This window comes from Oncorhynchus mykiss, chromosome 18 (assembly GCF_013265735.2).
Source record: "Oncorhynchus mykiss isolate Arlee chromosome 18, USDA_OmykA_1.1, whole genome shotgun sequence".
In the NCBI taxonomy this organism is placed as follows: domain Eukaryota; kingdom Metazoa; phylum Chordata; class Actinopteri; order Salmoniformes; family Salmonidae; genus Oncorhynchus; species Oncorhynchus mykiss.
In genome coordinates this window covers 53,076,515-53,100,627 of record NC_048582.1, presented here as the reverse complement: position 1 = coordinate 53,100,627, position 24,113 = coordinate 53,076,515, and the positions used below count along the sequence as shown (strand labels likewise).

Here is a 24,113-nt window from a genome sequence, read left to right as displayed (position 1 = left end):
AAGATTGTGCAAAGCTGTCATCAAGGCAAAGGGTGGCTATTTGAAGAATATCAAATATCAAATATATTTTGATTTGTTTAATACTTGGTTACTTCATGATTCCATGTGTTATTTCATAGTTTTGATGTCTTCACTATTATTCTACAATGTAGAAAATAGTAAAAAAAATAAAGAAAAACCCTTGAATGAGTAGGTGTGTCCAAACTTTTGACTGGTACTATATGTAAAATGTGTGTAAAATGTTTATGTAACAAAAAACCTTTGTCCTCCAAAGAAGATGCGAGATGGTAGAGGTGTAAGTCGCTCTGGATAAGAGCGTCTATTAAAATGTGGGTGTGCATCTGGGTGTGTGGGTGAGTGGATGGGTTGTTTTGTAGCCTATAGTGTGGTGATTAGCTGTCTGATGAGTGTGCATGTGTTTTGTAAACTTCCACACGCACCTAGAGCTATAGGTAACCATAGTAACCAGTTACGTTATAGCCCTGCCCACTGGATCAAAGGCTGGCTGTAGTTTAGTCAGCAGCAGCACTGCGGCTCACCTGTAGCCTGCTAGTCAAGACTGCTAGCCTACGGCTAATGAGTAGGTGTTCTAAAACTTTTGACCGGTAGTGTATGTGGGCAAGACAAAGGAGCTTATCGCGGACTAAAGGAAACAGAGGGCTGAGCGCGCCCACATTAACATCGACGGGGCTGTAGTGGAGCAAGTCGAGAGCTTCAAGTTCCTCGGTGTCGACATCACTAAGGACCTATCATCATGGTCCAAACACCCTAACACAGTGGTGAAGAGGGCACGACAACGCCTCTTCCCCCTCAGGAGGCTGAAAAGATTTGGCATGGGCCCTCAAATCCTCATTGAGAGCAGCTTGACTAGCTGCTTTTTTGCAAATATTTTTCGTACTTTTTAACTCTGAATTGTTTGGAATAGGCTCGCCTGTCACGCCCTGACCTTAGTATTCTTTGTTTTTCTTATTATTTTGGTCATTTTGGTTAGGTCAGGGTGTGACATGGGTGATATATGTGTTTTTGTCTATTATAGGGTGTTTGTACTGTCTAGGGTTTTTTGTAGATTTATGGGGTTGTTTCCATCTTGGTGTTTATGTAGGTCTATGGTTGTCTAGATTGGTTCTCAATCAGAGGCAGGTGTTTATCGTTGTCTCTGATTGGGAACCATATTTAGGCAGCCATGTTCTTTGGGTATTTTGTGGGTGATTGTTTCCTGTGTCAGTGTTTGTGCCACACGGGACTGTTTAGTTTCCATTTCACTTTGTTGTTTTGTATTTGTGTTCATGTTGAGTTTTCATATTAAATACCATGGACACTTACCACGCCGCATATTGGTCCGATCCTTGTTTCACCTCTTCAGAGGAAGAGGAGGAAATCCGTTACATCGCCTTTCACAGCAATGTCAACACCTGTTGTGTTCGGCGCATGTGACCAATACAATGTCATTTGACATACGGTACACTTCCCCTTTACACCACTTAGACCAGAACAGGTGTGTGTGTGTGTGTATGTGCCTCTGTAAGTGCTGTGTGTGAGTCTGTGTGAATGTACATCCCTTCTCCCCGCCCCTCCACTTACGTGCTGTGCATTCTTGATGAGTCGTCTGGCCTGCTCCTTGATGCTTGGCATGTCGGGCTCGCTGGGGTTGACCAGGGTCGTGACCTCGGTGGGGCCGATAAAGCTGTGCGCCTGGAGGGGCCAGCCCAGGTCCAACCCCGGGGCTGCTGTGTCAGAGTGCATCGGCCAGTAGGTGTCAGACGAGCCGTCAGCGTCTGCCTGGGGGAAACCGAGCAGGATGTTAACTATATTTACACTATGACAACAGGAAAATATGAATATACACTACCGGTCAAAAGCTTTAGAACACCTACTCATCCAAGGGGTTTTCTTTATTTTACTATTTTCTACATTGTAGAATAGTGAAGACATCAAAACTATGAAATAACACATGGAACTCTGCCATTTCTGAGGCTGGTAACTCTAATGAACGTATCCTCTGCAGCAGAGGTAACTCTAATGAACTTGTCCTTTGCAGCAGAGGTACAGTAACTCTAATGAACTTATCCTCTGCAGCAGAGGTAACTCTAATGAACTTATCCTCTGCAGCAGAGGTAACTCTAATGAACTTATCCTCTGCAGCAGAGGTAACTCTAATGAACTTATCCTCTGCAGCAGAGGTAACTCTAATGAACGTATCCTCTGCAGCAGAGGTAACTCTAATGAACTTATCCTCTGCAGCAGAGGTAACTCTAATGAACTTATCCTCTGCAGCAGAGGTAACTCTAATGAACTTATCCTCTGCAGCAGAGGTAACTCTAATGAACTTATCCTCTGCAGCAGAGGTAACTCTAATGAACTTATCCTCTGCAGCAGAGGTAACTCTAATGAACGTATCCTCTGCAGCAAATCAAATCAAATCAAATTTTATTTGTCACATACACATGGTTAGCAGATGTTAATGCGAGTGTAGCGAAATGCTTGTGCTTCTAGTTCCGACAATGCAGTAATAACCAACAAGTAATCTAACTAACAATTCCAAAACTACTGTCTTGTACACAGTGTGAGGGGATAAAGAATATGTACATAAGGATATATGAATGAGTGATGGTACAGAGCAGCATAGGCAGATACAGTAGATGGTATCGAGTACAGTATATACATATGAGATGAGTATGTAAACAAAGTGGCATAGTTAAAGTGGCTAGTGATACATGTATTACATAAGGATACAGTCGATGATATAGAGTACAGTATATACGTATGCATATGAGATGAATAATGTAGGGTAAGTAACATTATATAAGGTAGCATTGTTTAAAGTGGCTAGTGATATATTTACATCATTTCCCATCAATTCCCATTATTAAAGTGGCTGGAGTTGAGTCAGTGTCAGTGTGTTGGCAGCAGCCACTCAATGTTAGTGGTGGCTGTTTAACAGTCTGATAGCCTTGAGATAGAAGCTGTTTTTCAGTCTCTCGGTCCCAGCTTTGATGCACCTGTACTGACCTCGCCTTCTGGATGATAGCGGGGTGAACAGGCAGTGGCTCGGGTGGTTGATGTCCTTGATGATCTTTATGGCCTTCCTGTGACATCGGGTGGTGTAGGTGTCCTGGAGGGCAGGTAGTTTGCCCCCGGTGATGCGTTGTGCAGACCTCACTACCCTCTGGAGAGCCTTACGGTTGAGGGCGGAGCAGTTGCCGTACCAGGCGGTGATACAGCCCGCCAGGATGCTCTCGATTGTGCATCTGTAGAAGTTTGTGAGTGCTTTTGGTGACAAGCCGAATTTCTTCAGCCTCCTGAGGTTGAAGAGGCGCTGCTGCGCCTTTTTCACAATGCTGTCTGTGTGAGTGGACCAATTCAGTTTGTCTGTGATGTGTATGCCGAGGAACTTAAAACTTGCTACCCTCTCCACTACTGTTCCATCGATGTGGATAGGGGGGTGTTCCCTCTGCTGTTTCCTGAAGTCCACAATCATCTCCTTAGTTTTGTTGACGTTGAGTGTGAGGTTATTTTCCTGACACCACACTCCGAGGGCCCTCACCTCCTCCCTGTAGGCCGTCTCGTCGTTGTTGGTAATCAAGCCTACCACTGTTGTGTCGTCCGCAAACTTGATGATTGAGGTGGAGGCGTGCGTGGCCACGCAGTCGTGGGTGAACAGGGAGTACAGGAGAGGGCTCAGAACGCACCCTTGTGGGGCCCCAGTGTTGAGGATCAGCGGGGAGGAGATGTTGTTGCCTACCCTCACCACCTGGGGGCGGCCTGTCAGGAAGTCCAGTACCCAGTTGCACAGGGCGGGGTCGAGACCCAGGGTCTCGAGCTTGATGACGAGCTTGGAGGGTACTATGGTGTTGAATGCCGAGCTGTAGTCAATGAACAGCATTCTCACATAGGTATTCCTCTTGTCCAGATGGGTTAGGGCAGTGTGCAGTGTGGTTGAGATTGCATCGTCTGTGGACCTATTTGGGCGGTAAGCAAATTGGAGTGGGTCTAGGGTGTCAGGTAGGGTGGAGGTGATATGGTCCTTGACTAGTCTCTCAAAGCACTTCATGATGACGGAAGTGAGTGCTACGGGGCGGTAGTCGTTTAGCTCAGTTACCTTAGCTTTCTTGGGAACAGGAACAATGGTGGCCCTCTTGAAGCATGTGGAAACAGCAGACTGGTATAGGGATTGATTGAATATGTCCGTAAACACACCGGCCAGCTGGTCTGCGCATGCTCTGAGGGCGCGGCTGGGGATGCCGTCTGGGCCTGCAGCCTTGCGAGGGTTAACACGTTTAAATGTCTTACTCACCTCGGCTGCAGTGAAGGAGAGACCGCAAGTTTTCGTTGCAGGCCGTGTCAGTGGCACTGTATTGTCCTCAAAGCGGGCAAAAAAGTTATTTAGTCTGCCTGGGAGCAGGACATCCTGGTCCGTGACTGGGCTGGATTTCTTCCTGTAGCCCGTGATTGACTGTAGACCCTGCCACATGCCTCTTGTGTCTGAGCCGTTGAATTGAGATTCTACTTTGTCTCTGTACTGACGCTTAGCTTGTTTGATAGCCTTGCGGAGGGAATAGCTGCACTGTTTGTATTCGGTCATGTTACCAGACACCTTGCCCTGATTAAAAGCAGTGGTTTGCGCTTTCAGTTTCACGCGAATGCTGCCATCAACCCACGGTTTCTGGTTAGGGAATGTTTTAATCGTTGCTATGGGAACGACATCTTCAACGCACGTTCTAATGAACTCGCACACCGAATCAGCGTATTCGTCAATGTTGTTGTCTGACGCAATACGAAACATGTCCCAGTCCACGTGATGGAAGCAGTCTTGGAGTGTGGAGTCAGCTTGGTCGGACCAGCGTTGGACAGACCTCAGCGTGGGAGCCTCTTGTTTTAGTTTCTGTCTGTAGGCAGGGATCAACAAAATGGAGTCGTGGTCAGCTTTTCCGAAAGGGGGGCGGGGCAGGGCCTTATATGCGTCGCGGAAGTTAGAGTAACAATGATCCAAGGTCTTTCCACCCCTGGTTGCGCAATCGATATGCTGATAAAATTTGGGGAGTCTTGTTTTCAGATTAGCCTTGTTAAAATCCCCAGCTACAATGAATGCAGTCTCCGGATAAATGGTTTCCAGTTTGCAAAGAGTCAAATAAAGTTCATTCAGAGCCAACGATGTGTCTGCTTGGGGGGGGGATATATACGGCTGTGATTATAATCGAAGAGAATTCTCTTGGTAGATAATGCGGTCTACATTTGATTGTGAGGAATTCTAAATCAGGTGAACAGAAGGATTTGAGTTCCTGTATGTTTCTTTCATCACACCATGTCACGTTAGTCATAAGGCATACGCCCCCGCCCCTCTTTTTACCAGAAATATGTTTTTTTCTGTCTGCGCGATGCGTGGAGAAACCTGTTGGCTGCACCGCTTCGGATAGCGTCTCTCCAGTAAGCCACGTTTCCGTGAAGCAAAGAACGTTACAGTCTCTGATGTCCCTCTGGAATGCTACCCTTGCTCGGATTTCATCAACCTTGTTGTCAAGAGACTGGACATTGGCAAGAAGAATGCTAGGGAATGGTGCACGGTGTGCCCGTCTCCGGAGTCTGACCAGAAGACCGCCTCGTTTCCCTCTTTTTCGGAGTCGTTTTTTTGGGTCGCTGCATGGGATCCACTCCGTTGTCCTGTTTGTAAGGCAGAGCACAGGATCCGCGTCGCGAAAAGCATATTCTTGGTCGTACTGATGGTGAGTTGACGCTGATCTTATATTCAGTAGTTCTTCTCGACTGTATGTGATGAAACCTAAGATGACCTGGGGTACTAATGTAAGAAATAACACGTAAAAAAACAAAAAACTGCATAGTTTCCTAGGAACGCGAAGCGAGGCGGCCATCTCTGTCGGCGCCGGAGGTAACTCTAATGAACGTGTCCTCTGCAGCAGAGGTACAGTAACTCTAATGAACTTATCCTCTGCAGCGGAGGCAACTCTGGGTCTTCCATTCCTGTGGCGGTCCTCGTGAGAGCCAGTTTCAGGAGTTCTCATCTACATTATTCGTAGCTGTCTATTTACCACCACAGACCAATGCTGGCACCAAGACCTCACTCAACCAACTGTATAAGGCCATAAGAAAACATGAAAATTCTCGCCCAGAAGCGGCACTCCTAGTGGCTGGGGACTATAATGCAGCTTTACCAAATTTTTACCAGCATGTCACATGTGCAACCAAAGGTAGAAAAAAAAAACTCTAGACCGCCTTTACTCCACAGACATAGATGCATACAAAGCTCTCCCCTGCTCTCCATTTGGCAAATCCGACCCATAATTCTATCCTCCTGATTCCTGCTTACAAGCAAAAACTAAAGCAGGAAGAACCAGTGACTGGCTCAATATGGAAGTGGTCTTTGGTGCAGATGCTACACTACAGGACTGTTTTACTGGCACAGACTGGAATTCTTCCAATGGCATTGAGTAGTATACCACCTCAGTGATCGGCTTCATCAATGAGTGCATCGACGACGTCGTCACAACAGTGCATATCAAAATCAAAGTTAACACCTTACAGTGAAATGCCCTATGGCTTAGGGATAAAAGCTGTTGAGAAGCCTTTTGGTCCTAGACTTGGCTTGGTCCTAGACTCGGAAGCCAGCCACACCAATGTGTAGGAGGAAACACTGTGCACCTGGCAACCTTGGTTAGCGTGCACCTGCTCCCGGCCCGCCACAGGAGGTGTTGGTGCGCAATGAGACAAGCGGGCGAACCCGGGCGAAGCTAGGCCAATTGTGCGTTGCCCCACGGACCTCCCGGTTGCGGCCGATTACGACCGGGCCTGGGCGCAAACCCAGAGTCTTTGGTGGCACAGCTGGCGCTGCAGTACAGCACCCTTAACCACTGCGCCACCCGGGAGGCCATTGGCTAACTTTTTTGATGAATTTAAGCTAAATTCCCCAAATTCCAGGGCTTAACTTCCAATGGAAAATTTCCGGATTAATTCCGGAAATTTACCGTAAAGTTTTTCCGACCCTTTGGTTGAGAGAATACCAAGAGTGTGCATAGCTGTCACCTAGGCAAACAGTGGCTATTTGAAGAATCTCAAATATAACATTTATTTTGATTTGTTAAACACTTTTTTTGGTTACTAGATGATTCCATATGCGTTATTTCATAGTTTTGATGTCTTCACTATTATGTAGAAAATAGTCAAAATAAAGAAAAACCCTTGAATGAGTAAGTGTTCTAAAACTTTTGACTGGTAGTTTTGACAATAGTATACAATAGTATACAATGTCTCCACCTCTATTTTAGTGACATCAGTTAATTAATCACTCAATCAAATCATTTGCAGACTCCTGTCACCTGAAAACACTAATTTGTACTATGATGCCTTCATGTAGCTCAGACTGTCATAAATACTTATCTTCTCACTTCAATAATATCATTATTAACGCTACCTCATGATAGGGCAGCTCCGGTATGTTCGAGGTCGGGGCCTGGTTGGGTGTCTGGATCGTGGTCTTGATGTGTTCGATTTCCGGTTGACAGAGAAAGTTGACCACATCTGCTTTCTGAATAAATTCATAGTAGCCCTGGAGAGAGAGTACACACACTGAGTTCACACACAAACACACACACACACACACACACACACACACACACACACACACACACACACACACACACACACACACACACACACACACACACACACACATATACACACACACGGGCATGCACGCAACACACACACACACACATTGCTCCTGTACCTGTAGGTCTGTCTCCACCAGAGCATCAATGGCGAGACGGTATTCTTCTCTGTAGTGGGGGGGCAGGAAGTTAGGGTCCAGGGGGTTGTCCCCGATGTCCGAACTCTGGGACCGGTGGGCCATGATGGGGTCGGGGTTAGGGGGAAGGGACTCAAACCTTTAGGAGAAAAATGTATACATTATTTTTTTGCAGATAGATTGTAGCTTCCATACTTTTTTACTTGATTTAGTAAGGTTCCTCTTATAGTGATAGAGTACCCTAAACAAAGATGTGTATTCATGTGACAGAGCAAACACCCTTCCTAAAACAATATGTTGCCTAGTGTATACCAACATAACACCAAAGATAGTACAGAATGAAGATATGCAAAAACTGCTTCTCCAATAGAAATCCCTGATCACACTTGTAGGCGATGTCCTGGTGACATTGGCTAGCATGTGCAGAAACACATCATTAGGTCTAACGGTCATGTTGCGCTGAACTGCGCATGTGCAGGCTGGCACTCCGTTGTTTTGGAGAAAAAAAACGTTCACGATGTTGTAGTAATGACTGGTTCAGCTACTTAAGACATTGGCTCCAATCTACTGCCATTTGATTTCGACAAAATTAAAAACTACGGACACATTTTTCACTTCTCCCATTGACCTGCAAACTCCGGTCTGGTCTGTCGAGTCTGCTTCGCAACGAGTTCCCGGAAGTGTCAATGGTTGCGCCTCTGGGGAAAACTCTATGATAACACTCTCTATCAAAAAGCAGCACACAAAACCAATGCTGTACCCAGAGAGGGGCAGGTAGAGATAAATAGATTATAAAGAGAGCAATGAGTCGTAGGATAGAGATAGGGTGAGAGAGACACAGGGCAAGATAGAGAGAGAGGGCGAAAGCATTCCCTCCCACATATGCCCCCCTAGGCACAACTACAACAACATAACCAACAAAAATGTGTCACAACTCCTGCAGCTCTGTCTCACACTGGGTATGTACTAGAGGTCGACCGATTAATCGGAATGGCCAATTAATTACGGACGATTTCAAGTTTTCATAACAGTCGGAAATCGGTATTTTTGGTTGCCGATTTGCCGAATTCTTTTAATTTTTTATTATACCTTTATTTAACTAGGCAAGTCAGTTAAGAACACATTCTTATTTTCAATGACGGCCTAGGAACGGTGGGTTAACTGCTTCGTTCAGGGGCAGAACGACAGATTTTCACCATGTCAGCTCGGGGGAACCAATCTTGCAACCTTACAGTTAACTAGTCCAACGCAATAACGACCTGCCTCTCTCTCGTTGCACCCCACAAGGAGACTGCCTGTTACGCGAATGCAGTAAGCCAAGGTAAGTTGCTAGCTAGCATTAAACTTATCTTATAAAAAACAATAAATCATAATCACTAGTTAACTACACATGGTTGATGATATTACTAGATACTAATCTGACTGAGTATACAAGCATACAAGTATCTAAGTATCTGACTGAGCGGTGGTAGGCAGTAGCAGGCGCGTAAATATTCATTCAAACAGCACTTTTGTGCGTTTTGCCAGCAGCTCTTCGTTGTGCGTTAAGCATTGCGCTGTTTATGACTTCAAGCCTATCAACTCCCGAGATGAGGCTGGTGTAACCAAAGTGAAATGGCTGGCTAGTTAGCGCGCGCTAATAGCGTTTCAAACCTCACTCGCTCTGAGCCTTCTAGTAGTTGTTCCCCTTGCTCTGCATGGGTAACACTGCTTCGATGGTGGCTGTTGTCGTTGTGTTGCTGGTTCGAGCCCAGGGAGGAGCGAGGAGAGGGATGGAAGCAATACTGTTACACTGGCAATACTATTACACTGGCAATACTAAAGTGCCTATAAGAAGATCTAATAGTCAAAGGTTAATGAAATACAAATGGTATAGAGGGAAATAGTCCTATAATAACTACAACCTAAAACGTCTTACCTGGGAATATTGAAGACTCATGTTAAAAGGAACCCCCAGCTTTCATATGTTCTCATGTTCTGAGCAAGGAACTGAAAAGTTAGCTTTCTTACATAGCACATATTGCACTTTTACTTTCTTCTCCAACACTTTGTTTTTGCATTATTTAAACCAAATTGAACATGTTTCATTATTTACTTGAGGCTAAATAGATTTTATTGATGTATCATATTAAGTTAAAATAAGTGTTTATTCACTATTGTTGTACTTGTCATTATTACAAATAAATAAATAAAAATCGTCCAATTAATCGGTATCGGCTTTTTTGGTCCTCCAATAATTGGTCGACCTCTAGTATGTACATAGTCATTGGTAGGCTTTGAGGGGACTCCTATGGTAGGTCATCTCTTGGCAGTAGTACTGTAGACTACTTTATCACTGACCTCAACCCAGAGTCTCTCAGAGCGTTCACAGTCAACCCACTGACACCCCTATCAGACCACAGCAAAATCACAGTCTACTTGAACAGAGCAATACTCAATCATGAGGCATCAAAGCCAAAGGAACTGAATAATATAAAAACATGCTATAGATGGAAGGAATGTAGTGTGGAAACCTACCAAAAAACTATGAGGAAACAGAACACAGAAGAAAATTAACAACAATGACAAATTGTTTGATGAAGAATGCAAAAACCTAAGAAAGAAATTGAGAAACATATCCAACCAAAAACATAGAGACCCAGAAAACCTTAGTCTACGCCTTCACTATGGTGAATCACAAAAACAATATAGAAATACACTATGGAAAAAGAAGGAACAGCACGTCAGAAATCAGCTCAATGTAAATGAAGAATCCATAGACTCTAACCACTTCTGGGAAAATTGGAAAACACTAAACAAAAAACAACACGAAGAATTATCTAACCAAAATGGAGATGTATGAGTAAACCGCTTCTCCAATCGTTTTGGTCCTATAACAAAGAATAAAGAGAAAAAACATATACATGATCAAATACAAATCTTAGAATCAACTATTAAAGACCAGAACCCACTGGATTCTCCAATTACATTGAATGAACTACAGGACAAAATACAAACCCTCCAACCCAAAAAGACCATTGGTGTTGATTGATGGTATCCTCAATGAAATTATACAATATACAGACAACAAACTCCAATTGGCTATACTTAACATCATCCTTAGCTCTGGCATCTAACCCCAATATTTGGAAGCAAGAACTGATCACCCCAATCTACAAAAGTGGAGACAAATTTGACCCCAATAACTACGCATCAACAGCAACCTCGGGGAAATCCTCTTCATTATCATCAACAGTAGACTCGTACATTTCCTCAGTGAAAACAATGTACTGAGCAAATGTTAAATTGTCTTTTTACCAAATTACTGTACGACAGACCAAGTACTCCCCCTGCACACCCTAATTGACAAACAAACTAACTAACCAAAACAAAGGCAAAGTCTTTTCATGCTTTGTTGATTTCAAAAAAGCTTTTGACTCAATTTGACATGAGGGCCTGCTATACAAATTGATGGAAAGTGGTGTTGGGGGAAAAACATACATCATTATAAAATCCATGTACACAAACAACAAGTGTGTGGTTCAAATTGGCAAAAAACACACATTTCTTTCCAAAGGGCCGTGGGGTGAGACAGGGATGCAGATTTAGCCCCCAACCTTTTCAACATACAGTTTAATTCGGAAAAATACATACACTTAGGTTGGAGTCATTAAAACTAGTTATTCAACCACTCCACAAAATTATTGTTAACAAACTATAGTTTTAGCAAGTTGGACATCTACTTTGTGCATGACACAAGTCATTTTTCCAACAATTGTTTACAGACAGATTATTTCACTTAGAATTCAGTGTATCACAATTGGGTCAATGGGTCAAAAGTTTACATACTGTACCTTTAAGCATGGAAAATTCCAGAAAATTATGTCATGGCTTTAGAAGATTCTGATAGGCTAATTGACATCATATGAGTCAATTGGAGGTGTACCTGTGGATGTATTTCAAGACCAGCCTTCAACAGCAGTGCCTCTTTGCTTGACATCATGGGATTTTTTTTTTAAAGAGTCCAGGAAAAAATGTAGACCTCCACAAGTCTGGTTCATCCCTGGGAGCAATTTCAAAATGCCTGAAGGTACCACGTTCATCTGTACAAACAATAGTACGCAAGTATAAACACCATGGGACCACACAGCCGTCATATCGCTCAGGAAGGAGACACATTCTGTCTCCTAGAGATGAATGTACTTTGTGCGAAAAGTGCAAATCAATCCCAGAACAACAGCAAAGGACCTTGTGAAGATGCTGGAGGACACAGGTACAAAAGTATCTATATCCACAGTAAAACAAGTCCAATATCGACATAACTTGAAAGGCCTCTCAGCAAAGAAGAAGCCACTGCTCCAAAACCGCCATAAAAAAGCCAGACTACAGTTTGCAACTGCACATGGGGACAAAGATCAAACTTTTTGCAGAAATGTCCTCTGGTCTGATGAAACTAAAATAGAACTGTTTGGCCATAATGACCATCATTATGTTTGGAGGAAAAAGGGGGATGCTTGCAAGCCGAAGAACACCATCAAGACCGTGAAGCACGGGGGTGGCAGCATCATGTTGTGGGGGTGCTTTGCTGCAGGAGGGACTGGTGCACTTCACAAAATAGATGGCGTCATGAGGCAGAAAAATTATGTGGATATATTGAAGCAACATCTCAAGACATCAGTCAGGAAGTTAAAGCTTGGTCGCAAATGGGTCTTCCAAATGGACAATGACCCCAAGCATACTTCCAAAGTTGTGGCAAAATGGCTTAAGGACAACAAAGTCAAGGTATTGGAGTGGCCATCAAAATGCCCTGACCTCTCCCGGGTGGCGCAGTAGTTAAGGGCGCTGTACTGCAGTGCCAGCTGTGCCACCAGAGACTCTGGGTTCGTGCCCCGGCTCTGTTGTAACCGGCTGCGACCGGGAGGTCCGTGGGGCAACGCACAATTGGCCTAGCGTCGTCCGGGTTAGGGAGGGTTTGGCCGGTAGGGATATCCTTGTCTCATCGCGCACCAGCGACTCCTGTGGCGGGCCGGGTGCAGTGCACGCTAACCAAGGTTGCCAGGTGCACAGTGTTTCCTCCGACACATTGGTGCGGCTGGCTTCCGGGTTGGATGTGCGCTGTGTTAAGAAGTAGTGCGGCTTGTTTGGGTTGTGTATCGGAGGACACATGACTTTCAACCTTCGTCTCTCCGGAGCCCGTACGGGAGTTGTAGCGATGAGACAAGATAGTAGCTACTAACAATTGGATACCACGAAATTGGGGAGAAAAGGGGTAAAATTCACAAAAAATGTAAAAAATATATATTTTTAAATGCCCTGACCTCAATCCTATAGAAAATTTGTGGGCAGAACTGAAAAAGTGTGTGTGAGCAAGGAGGCCTATAAACCTGAATAAGTTACATCAGCTCTGTCAGGAGGAAATGGCCAAAATTCACCAACCTATTGTGGGAAGCTTGTGGAAGGCTACCCAAAACGTTTGACCCAAGTTAAACAATTTAAAGGCAATGCTACCAAATACTAATTGAGTGTATGTAAACTTCTGACCCACTGGGAATGTGATGAAAGAAATAAAAGCTGAAATAAATAATTATCTCTACTATTATTCTGATTTCACATTCTTAAAATAAAGTGGTGATCCTGGGGCGGCAGGGTAGCCTAGTGGTTAGAGTGTTGGACTAGTAAACGGAAGGTTGCAAGTTCAAACCCCTGAGCGATACAAATCTGTCATTCTGCCCTGAACAGGCAGTTAACCCACTGTTCCTAGGCCGTCTTTGAAAATAAGAATTTGTGACTTGCCTAGTAAAATAATAAATAAATAAAATCCTAACTGACCTAAAACAGGGAATGTAAACTTCCGACTTCAACTATCAATTCATTCATATATCAATGAATTTGAAAGGGCACTAGAACAATCTGCAGCACCTGGCCTCACCCTACTAGAATCTGAATTCAAATGTCTACTGTTGTCTACAAATGTCTACTGTAGGACCTACAGCAGCACTTAGATCTTCTGCACAGATTCTGTCAGACCTGGGCCCTGACAGTAAATCTCAGTAAGACAAAAATAATGATGTTCCAAAAAAAGTCCAGTCGCCAGGACTTCAAATACAAATTCTATCTAGATACTGTTGCCCAAGAGCACACAAAAAAACTATACATACCTAAACATCAGTGCCACAAGTAACTTCCACAAAGCTGTGAATGAGCTGAGAAGAGACGCCATCATACCACAAGTAACTTCCACAAAGCTGTGAATGAGCTGAGAAGAGATGCCATCATACATTTTAACATACCAATTAGGTATCTGGCTAAAATACTTGAATCAGTTATAGACCCCATTGCCCTTGATGGTTGTGAGGTCTGGGGTCTGCTCACCAACCAAGAATTCACAAAAATGGACAAACACCAAATTGAGACTCTGCATGCAGATTCCTGCAAAAATATATTCTGGGTACAACGTAAAACACCAAATAATGCATGCAGAGCAGAATTAGGCCGATACGAAATACGGAGAGAGAGAGAGAGAGAGAACTCTTAGTGACGGTGCACTCAGGTAGACATGCTGACTAGATCAAGACGATCAACATAATTAAGTTATTGTTGTTGAGTCATTGACAACTGGTGTAACGAGTACATACTTTACATTAACAAACACACACCTGTTTACTGTAACACATATGCACAAGATTGAACAGAAATTACAGACAACAACAGGATTTAGTTATTAATATGACAGTAAATACTGATATTTAGCATGCCAATGCCATTATGATACAGACGATTCATCGAATATTAAATGAGGTCGGGATTAAAAAAGAGAGACAGACAGAAAGAGATACAGAGAGAGAGATTAAGAGAGAAAGAAGGAAAGAGAGAGAGATCTGTGCAGACAGGTTCATCCGTAGTTGTGTTGAGTAAACATGTCTTACAGGTGTGTCAGGCTGTAGGTACAGATGTAGGATCTTCATTTGAGCCCGTTTTCGTAATGGCAGAAAACATTCAAAGCTCTACTTGAATTTGTGGGTGTCCCTGACCTAAGTTCTCTCAAGTTTGGGCCAACTAGAAAGTTCAAGTAACACTTGACCGAAAAGTTAAGTAAACTAAAAGGCTGTGGAACCAGTTACTGAATAATAATTTGTTGAATCAACTAGATGTTTTTTTTTTTTTTTACAGTGCCTGTCTGGGGTAAATACATGTGCTGTTACATATTACAGTGCAATTACATGTTTATTTGTTCACATCAACCAACTGAAACAGTACATGGTATATGGAGACTGGGCATATCTGAACTTACACCATATTCCTTATACTGCACACTATATAGGGAGGCATTTACTGGGTATGCTCTGAACACGAGTCTGAACATGTCAACTAGACAGGAAGTGTTTTTACCTGTTTTCTCACATCACCATGAAAACCTGCAGCCTGTGACTTATTAGCCTGCAGGCTTGACAGACTGACTGTGTTGCTCAATTGGTAGAACATGGCGCTTGCAACGCCAGGGTTGTGGGTTCGGTTCCCATGGGGAACCAATACAAAAAATGTGTGAACTCACTACTGTAAGTTGCTCTGGATAAGAGTGTAAAATATGTGGGTGTGAATGTGTGTTAACCCTACAAATAGCAGTGTTGGGTGATTTGGAAAGCCATAGTAAATCAATCAACATTATAATAATACTCTTAGGAAAAATATTTATCTTTAACGTACAATCTGTGGATACTATGCAATTAGAGAAGTTCAAAGTTCATGTGAGACAGCACAGTTAAAATATATGGTGCATGGAAATCAAAAGGGGGTGGTCTACAGAGATAGGTGGGATGGGCTAAGGGGAGCAGAGGGCTGGGTTTAAAATGGGATGGGCTGAGGGAATCAGAGGGCTGGGTTTAAAATGCTTATTATCGGTAATAGTTATTACTGAAAACAATATATAGATGTCCAAGTACTAACTATCCAAAAGGTTGTGTGTGTATATACTGTATATACACTACATGACAAAAGTATGTGGACACCGCCTCGTCACTCATCTCATTCCAAAATCAAGGGCATTAATATGAAGTTGGTCCTACTTTTGTTCGTATAACTGCCTCCACACTTCTGGGAAGGCTTTCCACTAGATGTTGGAACATTCCTGTAGGGACTTGCTTCCATTCAGCCACAAGACCATTAGTGAGGTCGGGCACTGATGTTGTGCGATTAGGCCTGGCTCGCAGTCGATGTTCAAATTCATCCCAAAAATGTTTGATGGGGTTGAGGTCAGGGCTGTGTGCAGGCCAGTCAATTTCTTCAAAAAACATTTCTGTATGGACCTTGCTTTGTGCCTTGAGGGCATGGTCATGTTGAAATAGGAAAGGGCCTTACCCAAACTGTTGCTACAAAGTTGGAAGCACAGAATCGCCTAGAATGGCATTGTGTGCTGTAGTGTTAAGATTTCCCTTCACTGGAACTAAGGGGCCTAGCCCAAACCATGAAAAACAGCCCCAGACCATTATCCCCCCTCCACCAAACTTTACAGTTGGCAAATAGCGTTTTCCTGGCATCCGCCAAACCCAAATTTGTCCTTCGTACTGCTAGTTGGTGAAGCGTGATTCATCACTCCACATAATGCCTTTCCACTGCTCCAGAGTCCAATGGTGGCAAGCTTTACACCACTTCAGCCGACACTTGGCATTGCGCATGGTGATCTTAGGCTTGTGTGCGGCTGCTTGGCCATGGAAACCCATTTCATGACTCTCCCGACGAACAGTTCTTGTGCTGACATTCCTTCCAGAGGCAGTTTTTAACTAGGTAGTGAGTGTTACAACCCAGGACAGACAATTTATACACGCTACGTTCTTCAGCACTCGCCGGTCCTGTTCTAAAAGCTTGTGCGGCCTACCACTTTGTGGCTGAGCCGTTGTTGCTCCTAGACGTTTCCACTTCACAATAACATCACTTACATTTGACCAGGGCAACTCAAGCTAGGCAGAACTGACTTGTTGGAAAGGTGGCATCCTATGACGGTGTCACGTTGACGTCACTGAGCACTTCAGTAAGGCCATTCTACTGCCGATGTTTGTCTATGGAGATTGCATGGCTGTTTGATCGATTATATACACCTGTCCGCAATGGGTGTGGCTGAAATAGCCGAATCCAATAATTTAAAAGGGTCCACATACTTTTGTATATATAGTGTATGTATATTAAATATATAAATACAGTTGAAGTCGGAAGTTTACATACACTTAGGTTGTAGTCATTAAAGCTCATTTTTCAACCACTCCACAAATGTCTTGTTAAAAAACTATAGCTTTGGCAAGTTGGTTAGGACATCTACTTTGTGCATGACACAAGTAATTTTTCTAACAATTGTTTACAGACAGATTATTTCACTGTATCACAATTCCAGTGGGTCAGAAGTTTACAAACACTAAGTTGACTGTGCCTTTAAGCAGCTTGGAAAATTCCAGAAAATTATGTCATGGCTTTAGAAGCTTCTGAGGTGTACCTGTGGATGTATTTCAAGGCCTACAGTGCCTCTTTGCTTGAAATCATGGAAAAATCTAAAGAAATCAGCCAAGACCTAAAAAAATATATATTTGTAGACCTCCACAAGTCTGGTTCATCCTTGGGAGCAATTTCCAAACGCCTGAAGATACCACGTTCATCTGTACAAACAATAGTACGCAAGTATAAACACCATGGGACCACGCAGCCGTCATACTGCTCAGGAAGGAGACACGTTCTGTCTCCTAGAGATGAACTTACTTTGGTGCGAAAAGTGCAAATCAATCCCAGAACAACAGCAAAGGACCTTGTGAAGATGCTGGAGGAAACAGGTACAAAAGTATCTATATCCACAGTAAAACGAGTCCTATATCGACATAACCTGAAAGGCTGCTCAGCAAGGAAGAAGCCACTGCTCCAAAACCACCATAAAAAAGGCTGACTATGGTTTGCAACTGCACATGGGGACAAAGATTGTACTTTTTGGAGAAATGTCCTCTGGTCTGATGAAGCAAAAATAGAATTGTTTTGCCATAATGACCATCGTTATGTTTGGATGAAAAAGGGGGAGGCTTGCAACTTCACAAAATAGATGGCGTCATGAGGAAGAAAAATTATGTGGATATATTGAAACAACATCTCAAGACATCAGTCAGGAAGTTAAAGCTTGTTTGCAAATGGGTCTTCCAAATTGACTATGACCCCAAGCATACTTCCAAAGTTGTGGCAAAATGGCTTAAGGACAACAAAGTCAAAGTATTGGAGTGGCCATCACAACGCCCTGACCTGCAAAGAAACCACTACTAATGGACACCAATAATAAGAAGAGACTTGCTTGGGCCAAGAAACAAGAGCAATTGACATTAGACCGGTGGAAATATGTCCTTTTGTCTGATGAGTCCAAATCTGGTGACACTGTCTGTGATTTATTTAGAATTAAAGGCACACTTAACCAGCATGGCTACCACAGCATTCTGCAGCGATATGCCATCCCATCTGGTTTGCACTTAGTGGAAATATCATTTGTTTTTCAACAGGACAATGACCCAAAACACACCTCCAGGCTGTGTAAGGGCTATTTGACCAAGAAGGAGAGTGATGGAGTGCTGCATCAGATGACCTGGCCTCCACAATCACTTCAACCCAATTGAGATGTTTTGAGATGAGTCGGACCGCAGAGTGAAGGAAAAGCAGCCAACAAGTGCTCAGCATATGTGGGAACTCCTTCAAGACTATTGGAAAAGCATTCCTCATGAAGCTGGTTGAGAGAATGCCAAGAGTGTGCAGAGCTGTCATCAAGGCAAAGGGTGGCTATTTGAATAATCTAGCATCTAAAATATATTTGGATTTGTTGAACACTTTTTGGTTACTACATGATTCCATTTGTGTTATTTCATAGTTTTGATGTTTTCACTATTATTCTACAATGTAGGAAATAGTACAAATAAAGAAAAACCCTTGAATGAGTAGGTGTGTCCAAACTTTTGACTGGTACTGTATGTAAAATGTGTATAAAATGTTTATGTAACAAAAAACCTTTGTCCTCCAAAGAAGATGCGAGATGGTAGAGGTGTAAGTCGCTGTGGAAACGAGCGTCTATTAAAATGTGGGTGTGCATCCAGGTGGGTGGGTGAGTGGATGGGTTGTTTTGTAGCCTATAGTGTGGTGATTAGCTGTCTGATGAGTGTGCATGTGTTTTGTAAACTTCCACACACACCTAGAGCTATAGGTAACCATAGTAACCAGTTATGTTATAGCCCTGCCCACTGGATCAAAAGCTGGCTGTAGTTTACTCAGCAGCAGCACTGTGACTCACCTGCAGCCTGCTAGTCAAGACTGCTAGCCTACGGCTAACATGCTACATCCTGCACAGTGACTGTCTGTTGGCTAACGCTACCCACAGGGCTAGCCTGCATGAGTCTGTGCTCCAAGGATAACATTACCTCAAGGCATTAAGTAGTCCTACTCTCAAATCACAGGATGTCTTTGTCATATTTGGTTAAGACCTGCACTAACCTATCCTCTGAGGTAAGTTGTTAGATCAGAGTGAGATAGTAACTGTACAGGTGGGGTTACTCACCCTGACCCGAAGGAAGGTAGAAATTACACAACAAACACTGTACACCTGAGATATCTTCCACAAGCTGTGCATGTGTGTGTGTTTGTGTGTACGTGTGTGCTCATTGGGTTGAGATTGGGTTAAGCCAATCACATGCTGTTTTACTGGAACAAGGGGCACACTGATTGGTTTACAGACAGATGAATGACAACATCCAGTGCTGACATTGTCTGATGTACCTGTCTAACAAGACACATTCACACACGGAACATCTATTTGTTTGTTGTGGCAACAACAACTTTTTACCTCAAGTGGTGACACAGGATTAATGACAAGAACTGTGTGTGTGTGTGTGTGTGTGTGTGTGCATGCGCGCGTGTGTTTGTTATGTGTTTCTCAGAAAAGGGCAGGACTGTTTTAAAGGCAGCAAACAGAATGGGTTTGAAGCCATAAACCACTTCAGGAGGATTTAAGAACCAAACCTCCACTCCAGGCTATATAGTTATATCTATCATCACTGTCTGACTCAGAGTTGCCGACCCATGCTTGTTCATTCAACGTTCCGACCAGTCATTCCCAGCATTTCTGTGTGAACTTCGGGAGAGAGGGGGACAGAGGAAAATAGAGAGAGCAAGAGGGGGAGGGAGAGGGAATGATAGAGGGGGCAAGAGGGGGAGGGAGAGGGAATGATAGAGGGGGCAAGAGTGGGAGGGAGAGGGAATGATAGAGGGGGCAAGAGGGGGAGGGAGAGGGAATGAGAGAGAGGGCAAGAGGGGGCGGGAGAGGGAATGAGAGAGGGGGCAAGAGGGGGAGGGAGAGGGAATGAGAGAGGGGGCAAGGGAGAAAAGGCAGGAGAAAGAAAAAGAGAGAGGAGGATTGATAGAGATAGAGGGAGCATGATAGGGAGTGAGGGATAGAGAGGGAATTAAAGAGAGGCAGAGGGAACATTTGTCTCTGTCTCAACACGTGAATAAGTAACTGAGGCTGTGTTTACACAGGCAGCCCAATTCTGATATTTTCTGCACTAATTGTTCTATTGACGAATCAGATCACCTCTGCAAAAGATCTGACGTGAAAATATCTTATGTGATCGGTTAAAAGACCAATTGGTGCAGAAAATATATGAATTGGACTGCCTGTGCAAACAGAGGTAGACCAATCAGATCCGCTATGAAAAATATTGATGTGATTGGTCAAAAGACAAATTAGTAGAAAAAATATTTGAATTGGGTGAACACAGCGTGAGGAGACAGAACCTGTACAATTACACACACACACACACACACACACACACACACACACACACACGAACACGCCTCACTAAACAAACACACAGATTGATCCTGCATACCGATTCAGGTGGATTCTACAGTTAGTCGTTTAAATAGGTCAGTGAGAATAGTACAGGGCGAGAGAGAGAGAGAAGGGGGAGGGGTACCTGTCCTTCTCTATATCATCACTGGCACTCACACAGGCAGATCTGAAATGACACCCTATTCCCATCGTAATTCACATAGGGCTCTGTCAAAAAGTAGTGCACTTCATAGGGAATTAGAGTGTAATTTGAGACACAGACAGAAGTACATCTACCTGTCCTGTATCATCAGGATATCATCACTGTCTGACTGAAAAGACAACAGCACCACATACAGTACAATGACTCAAGGTCAGATACTACAAGTACACAAAGGGATAGAATGAATTCTCGTAAGCACGAGAACGCACACGGATAGACATTGACCCTTATTAAGACAATGCAAACAAAGGGTGCAGCCTTGACAGCATAATGGTCTAACAGGAAAACATGAACACACACACACAAACAAATGTGCTATTCCAATCTGCAAATCCACTATTTTGTAATATAAAGACTGAAAACTTAGATGTGAAGGTTGGTCATTAAGTTTACAAGTGTGTAGGTTGTACATATTCTAGAGTTAATGTTGTATGGTATAGAAGTTATGATTCAGAGGCCAAAGCACATACATACATATATTGAAGCGACTGAGGGGGAGCAGTCTGCTGAAGCGAGGTTTGAACCAGCAACTCTATGCTTGTGGGGCAAGTTTTTTTTTTCACCTTTATTTAACCAGGTAGGCTAGTTGAGAACAAGTTCTAATTTACAACTGCGACCTGGCCAAGATAAAGCAAAGCAGTGCGACACAAACAACACAGAGTTACACACACGGAATAAACAAACATACAGTCAATAATACAATAGAAAAAGTCTATATACAGTGTGTGCAAATGAGGTAGGATAAGGTAGGTAAGGCAATAAATAGGCCATAGTGGCGAAATAATTACAATATAGCAATTAAACACTAGAGTGATTGATGTGCAGAAGATGAGTATGCAAGTAGAGACACTGGGGTGCAAAGGAGCAAAATAAATAACAGTATGGGGATGAGGTAGTTGGATGGGCTATTTACAGATGGGCTATGTACAAGTGCAGTGATCTGTGAGCTGCTCTGACAGCTGGTGCTTAAAGCTAGTGAGGGAGATATGAGTCTCCAGCTTCAGTGATGTTTGCAGTTCGTTCCAGTCATTGGCAGCAGAGAACTGAAAGGAAAGGCGGCCAAAGGACTAATTGGCTTTGGGGGTGACCAGTGAGATATACCTGCTGGAGAGCGTGCTACTGGTGGGTGCTGCTATGGTGACCAGTGAGCTGAGATCAGGCGGGGCTTTACCTAGCAAATACTTATAGATGACCTGGAGCCAGTGGGTTTGGCGATGAATATGAAGCGAGGGTCAGCCAACGAGAGCATACAGGTCGCAGTGGTGGGTAGTATGTGGGGCTTTGGTGACAAAACGGATGGCACTGTGATAGACTGCATCCAATTTGCTGAGTAGAGTGTTAGAGGCTATTTTGTAAATGACATCGCCGAAGTCAAGGATCGGTAGGATAGTCAGTTTTACGAGGGTATGTTTGGCAGCAAGAGTGAAGGATGCTTTGTTTTGCGAAATATGAAGCCGATTCTAGATTTAATTTTGGATTGGAGATGCTTAATGTGAGTCTGGAAGGCAAGTTTACAGTCTAATCAGACACCTAGTTATTTGTAGTTGTCCACATATTCTAAGTCAGAACAGTCCAGAGTAGTGATGCTGAACGGGCGGGCGGGCAGGTGTGGGCAGCGATATCGGTTGAAGAGCATGCATTTAGTTTTACTTGCATTTAAGAGCAGTTGGAGGCCACGGAAGGAGAGTTGTTTGGCATTGTGGGATTCGAAATGGTCGGTAATCTGTTTGTTAACTTGTACACTACCACCTGCTTAGGGCGGAAGCCGAAGCAGTAGTAAACACTCACACAAACACAGAGAAAGTAGTAGGCTGACATACAGGAAGGCTAAAGTAGGCCTATTATCTGACATGGACCAAAGTCTCAGTCAGATACAAAGCAGAACATCTCAGCATACACACACAAACACCTTCTGTATGGTAATTTACAAGACATAGGGCTTTGATTATCAATCGACTTTAGTCCAACTATGTAGTCTACATTATTAGATAACACGACATACAACATATTGTCCTGTTTATGCACAACAATATATAGGTTATAATAGAGGGCTACTGTAATACAGAAGTTTCTTTGTGTGTATGTGCATTTATATAAATTAATTGAAGACTGCCAAGCAAGTCTTGCAGAGTTTCTATTGGTTGGCAGCTTTCAATGAAACCAGACGTTATTGCAGAGTTATTACTAGAGAAGCCTAATCCAACAGTGATCGCGATAGGTACTGTAGGCTACAGAACTACTGGTAGCATTTGACTGCTTCAAGGTTCAAAGTGCTATTTAATTCTCTTGTTATAGTATAGGCTACATACACTGAGTTACATAGAGATTATTGCAATAGGCTAATTTATAGAAGGCACGGAGAGATCACCTGGATAGATTATCACTTGGATAGATTTACCTGTTTCAGAGAGAGTTGTTATGGACATAATGATTCAGTCTCTTACCCTCAAGTGGGCATCAACCTGTAGACAACCTTGTCTTTTTTTGCTTGAACCGCGGTGTATGGCCGTATATCCCTTCCGCGGTACTGCCACTAGTGTTCCTCGGCTCGTCTGTGTATTACATTCCTTTCTCCGGTTGGGACTCCACCCTATCCGATCAAAACGCCCAGGAACTCCACACTACTCAAGTCCGACCTGTCTGCGTCTGCTAAACCTACCTCTTTGCCCGCGCTCTTCCACACCGCGGGGAGATAAAACAGGGAAGAAGTTGAGTAACTCACTCCCTTTCCTCCCTCCTAACTCCTCCTATTATCACTGCTGTTAAAACTGACAGTTGAAAACTATTGGAAGTTGACTGGTGGCATATTTCAAAAACTGTTACCACAGAGTTTCTAAAACCAGAGCCACAACATCGCGAGACTTCCGGGAACGCGTGCTGAACCGACCAAGCAGAACAGGTAGGGGTTTGGGTTTTTAGAAGTCAATGAGAGAAGTGAAAATGGCCTCCTTAGTTCTTAATTTTCTCGAAATCTAAAGGCACAACCTATATTCGAGCCAATGTCTTAAATCGTTGAACATGATCTTAAAGTGACACTGACAAGTTTTCATTTTCCTGAAAAACAACTTTATATTGATTTGACGGCCTGCACGTGCGCAGTTCGGCGTGAGGCGACACACGATGACGTATTTCTGCACATGAGTATATCAACTTCGCCATGACATCGCCTACAAGCGTTTTCGGGAATATCCATTGGAGAAGCAGTTTCTGCCTATCTTAATACTGTACTATCTTTGCTATTACCACCTCCCCTCTCTCTGTCGCTCTCTGTTGCGCTCTCTCTCTCTCTCTCCACCAGTGAGCTGTAGCATGGTTTGTGATTC

The 24,113-nt window shown here is 43.5% G+C and overlaps 1 protein-coding gene across 2 annotated transcripts in view; it reads right to left on the bottom strand.

The window, feature by feature from the left end:
- LOC110496510 (protein FAM83H) overlaps positions 1-23,599 on the bottom strand; it is a 32,876-nt gene extending 9,277 nt beyond the window's left edge. For both annotated transcript variants that reach the window (XR_005037509.1, XM_021572455.2), the window contains exons 1-4: positions 23,235-23,599; positions 7,739-7,895; positions 7,424-7,558; positions 1,582-1,779 (exon numbers count right to left, since the gene is read on the bottom strand). Coding sequence is in view for 1 of the 2 variants with exons in the window: in XM_021572455.2 (XP_021428130.2) it covers positions 1,582-1,779; positions 7,424-7,558; positions 7,739-7,861 (456 nt within the window). In the remaining variant the exon portion in view is untranslated. The remainder of the gene's footprint in view (positions 1-1,581; positions 1,780-7,423; positions 7,559-7,738; positions 7,896-23,234) is intronic.
- Positions 23,600-24,113: the final 514 nt, after the last annotated feature.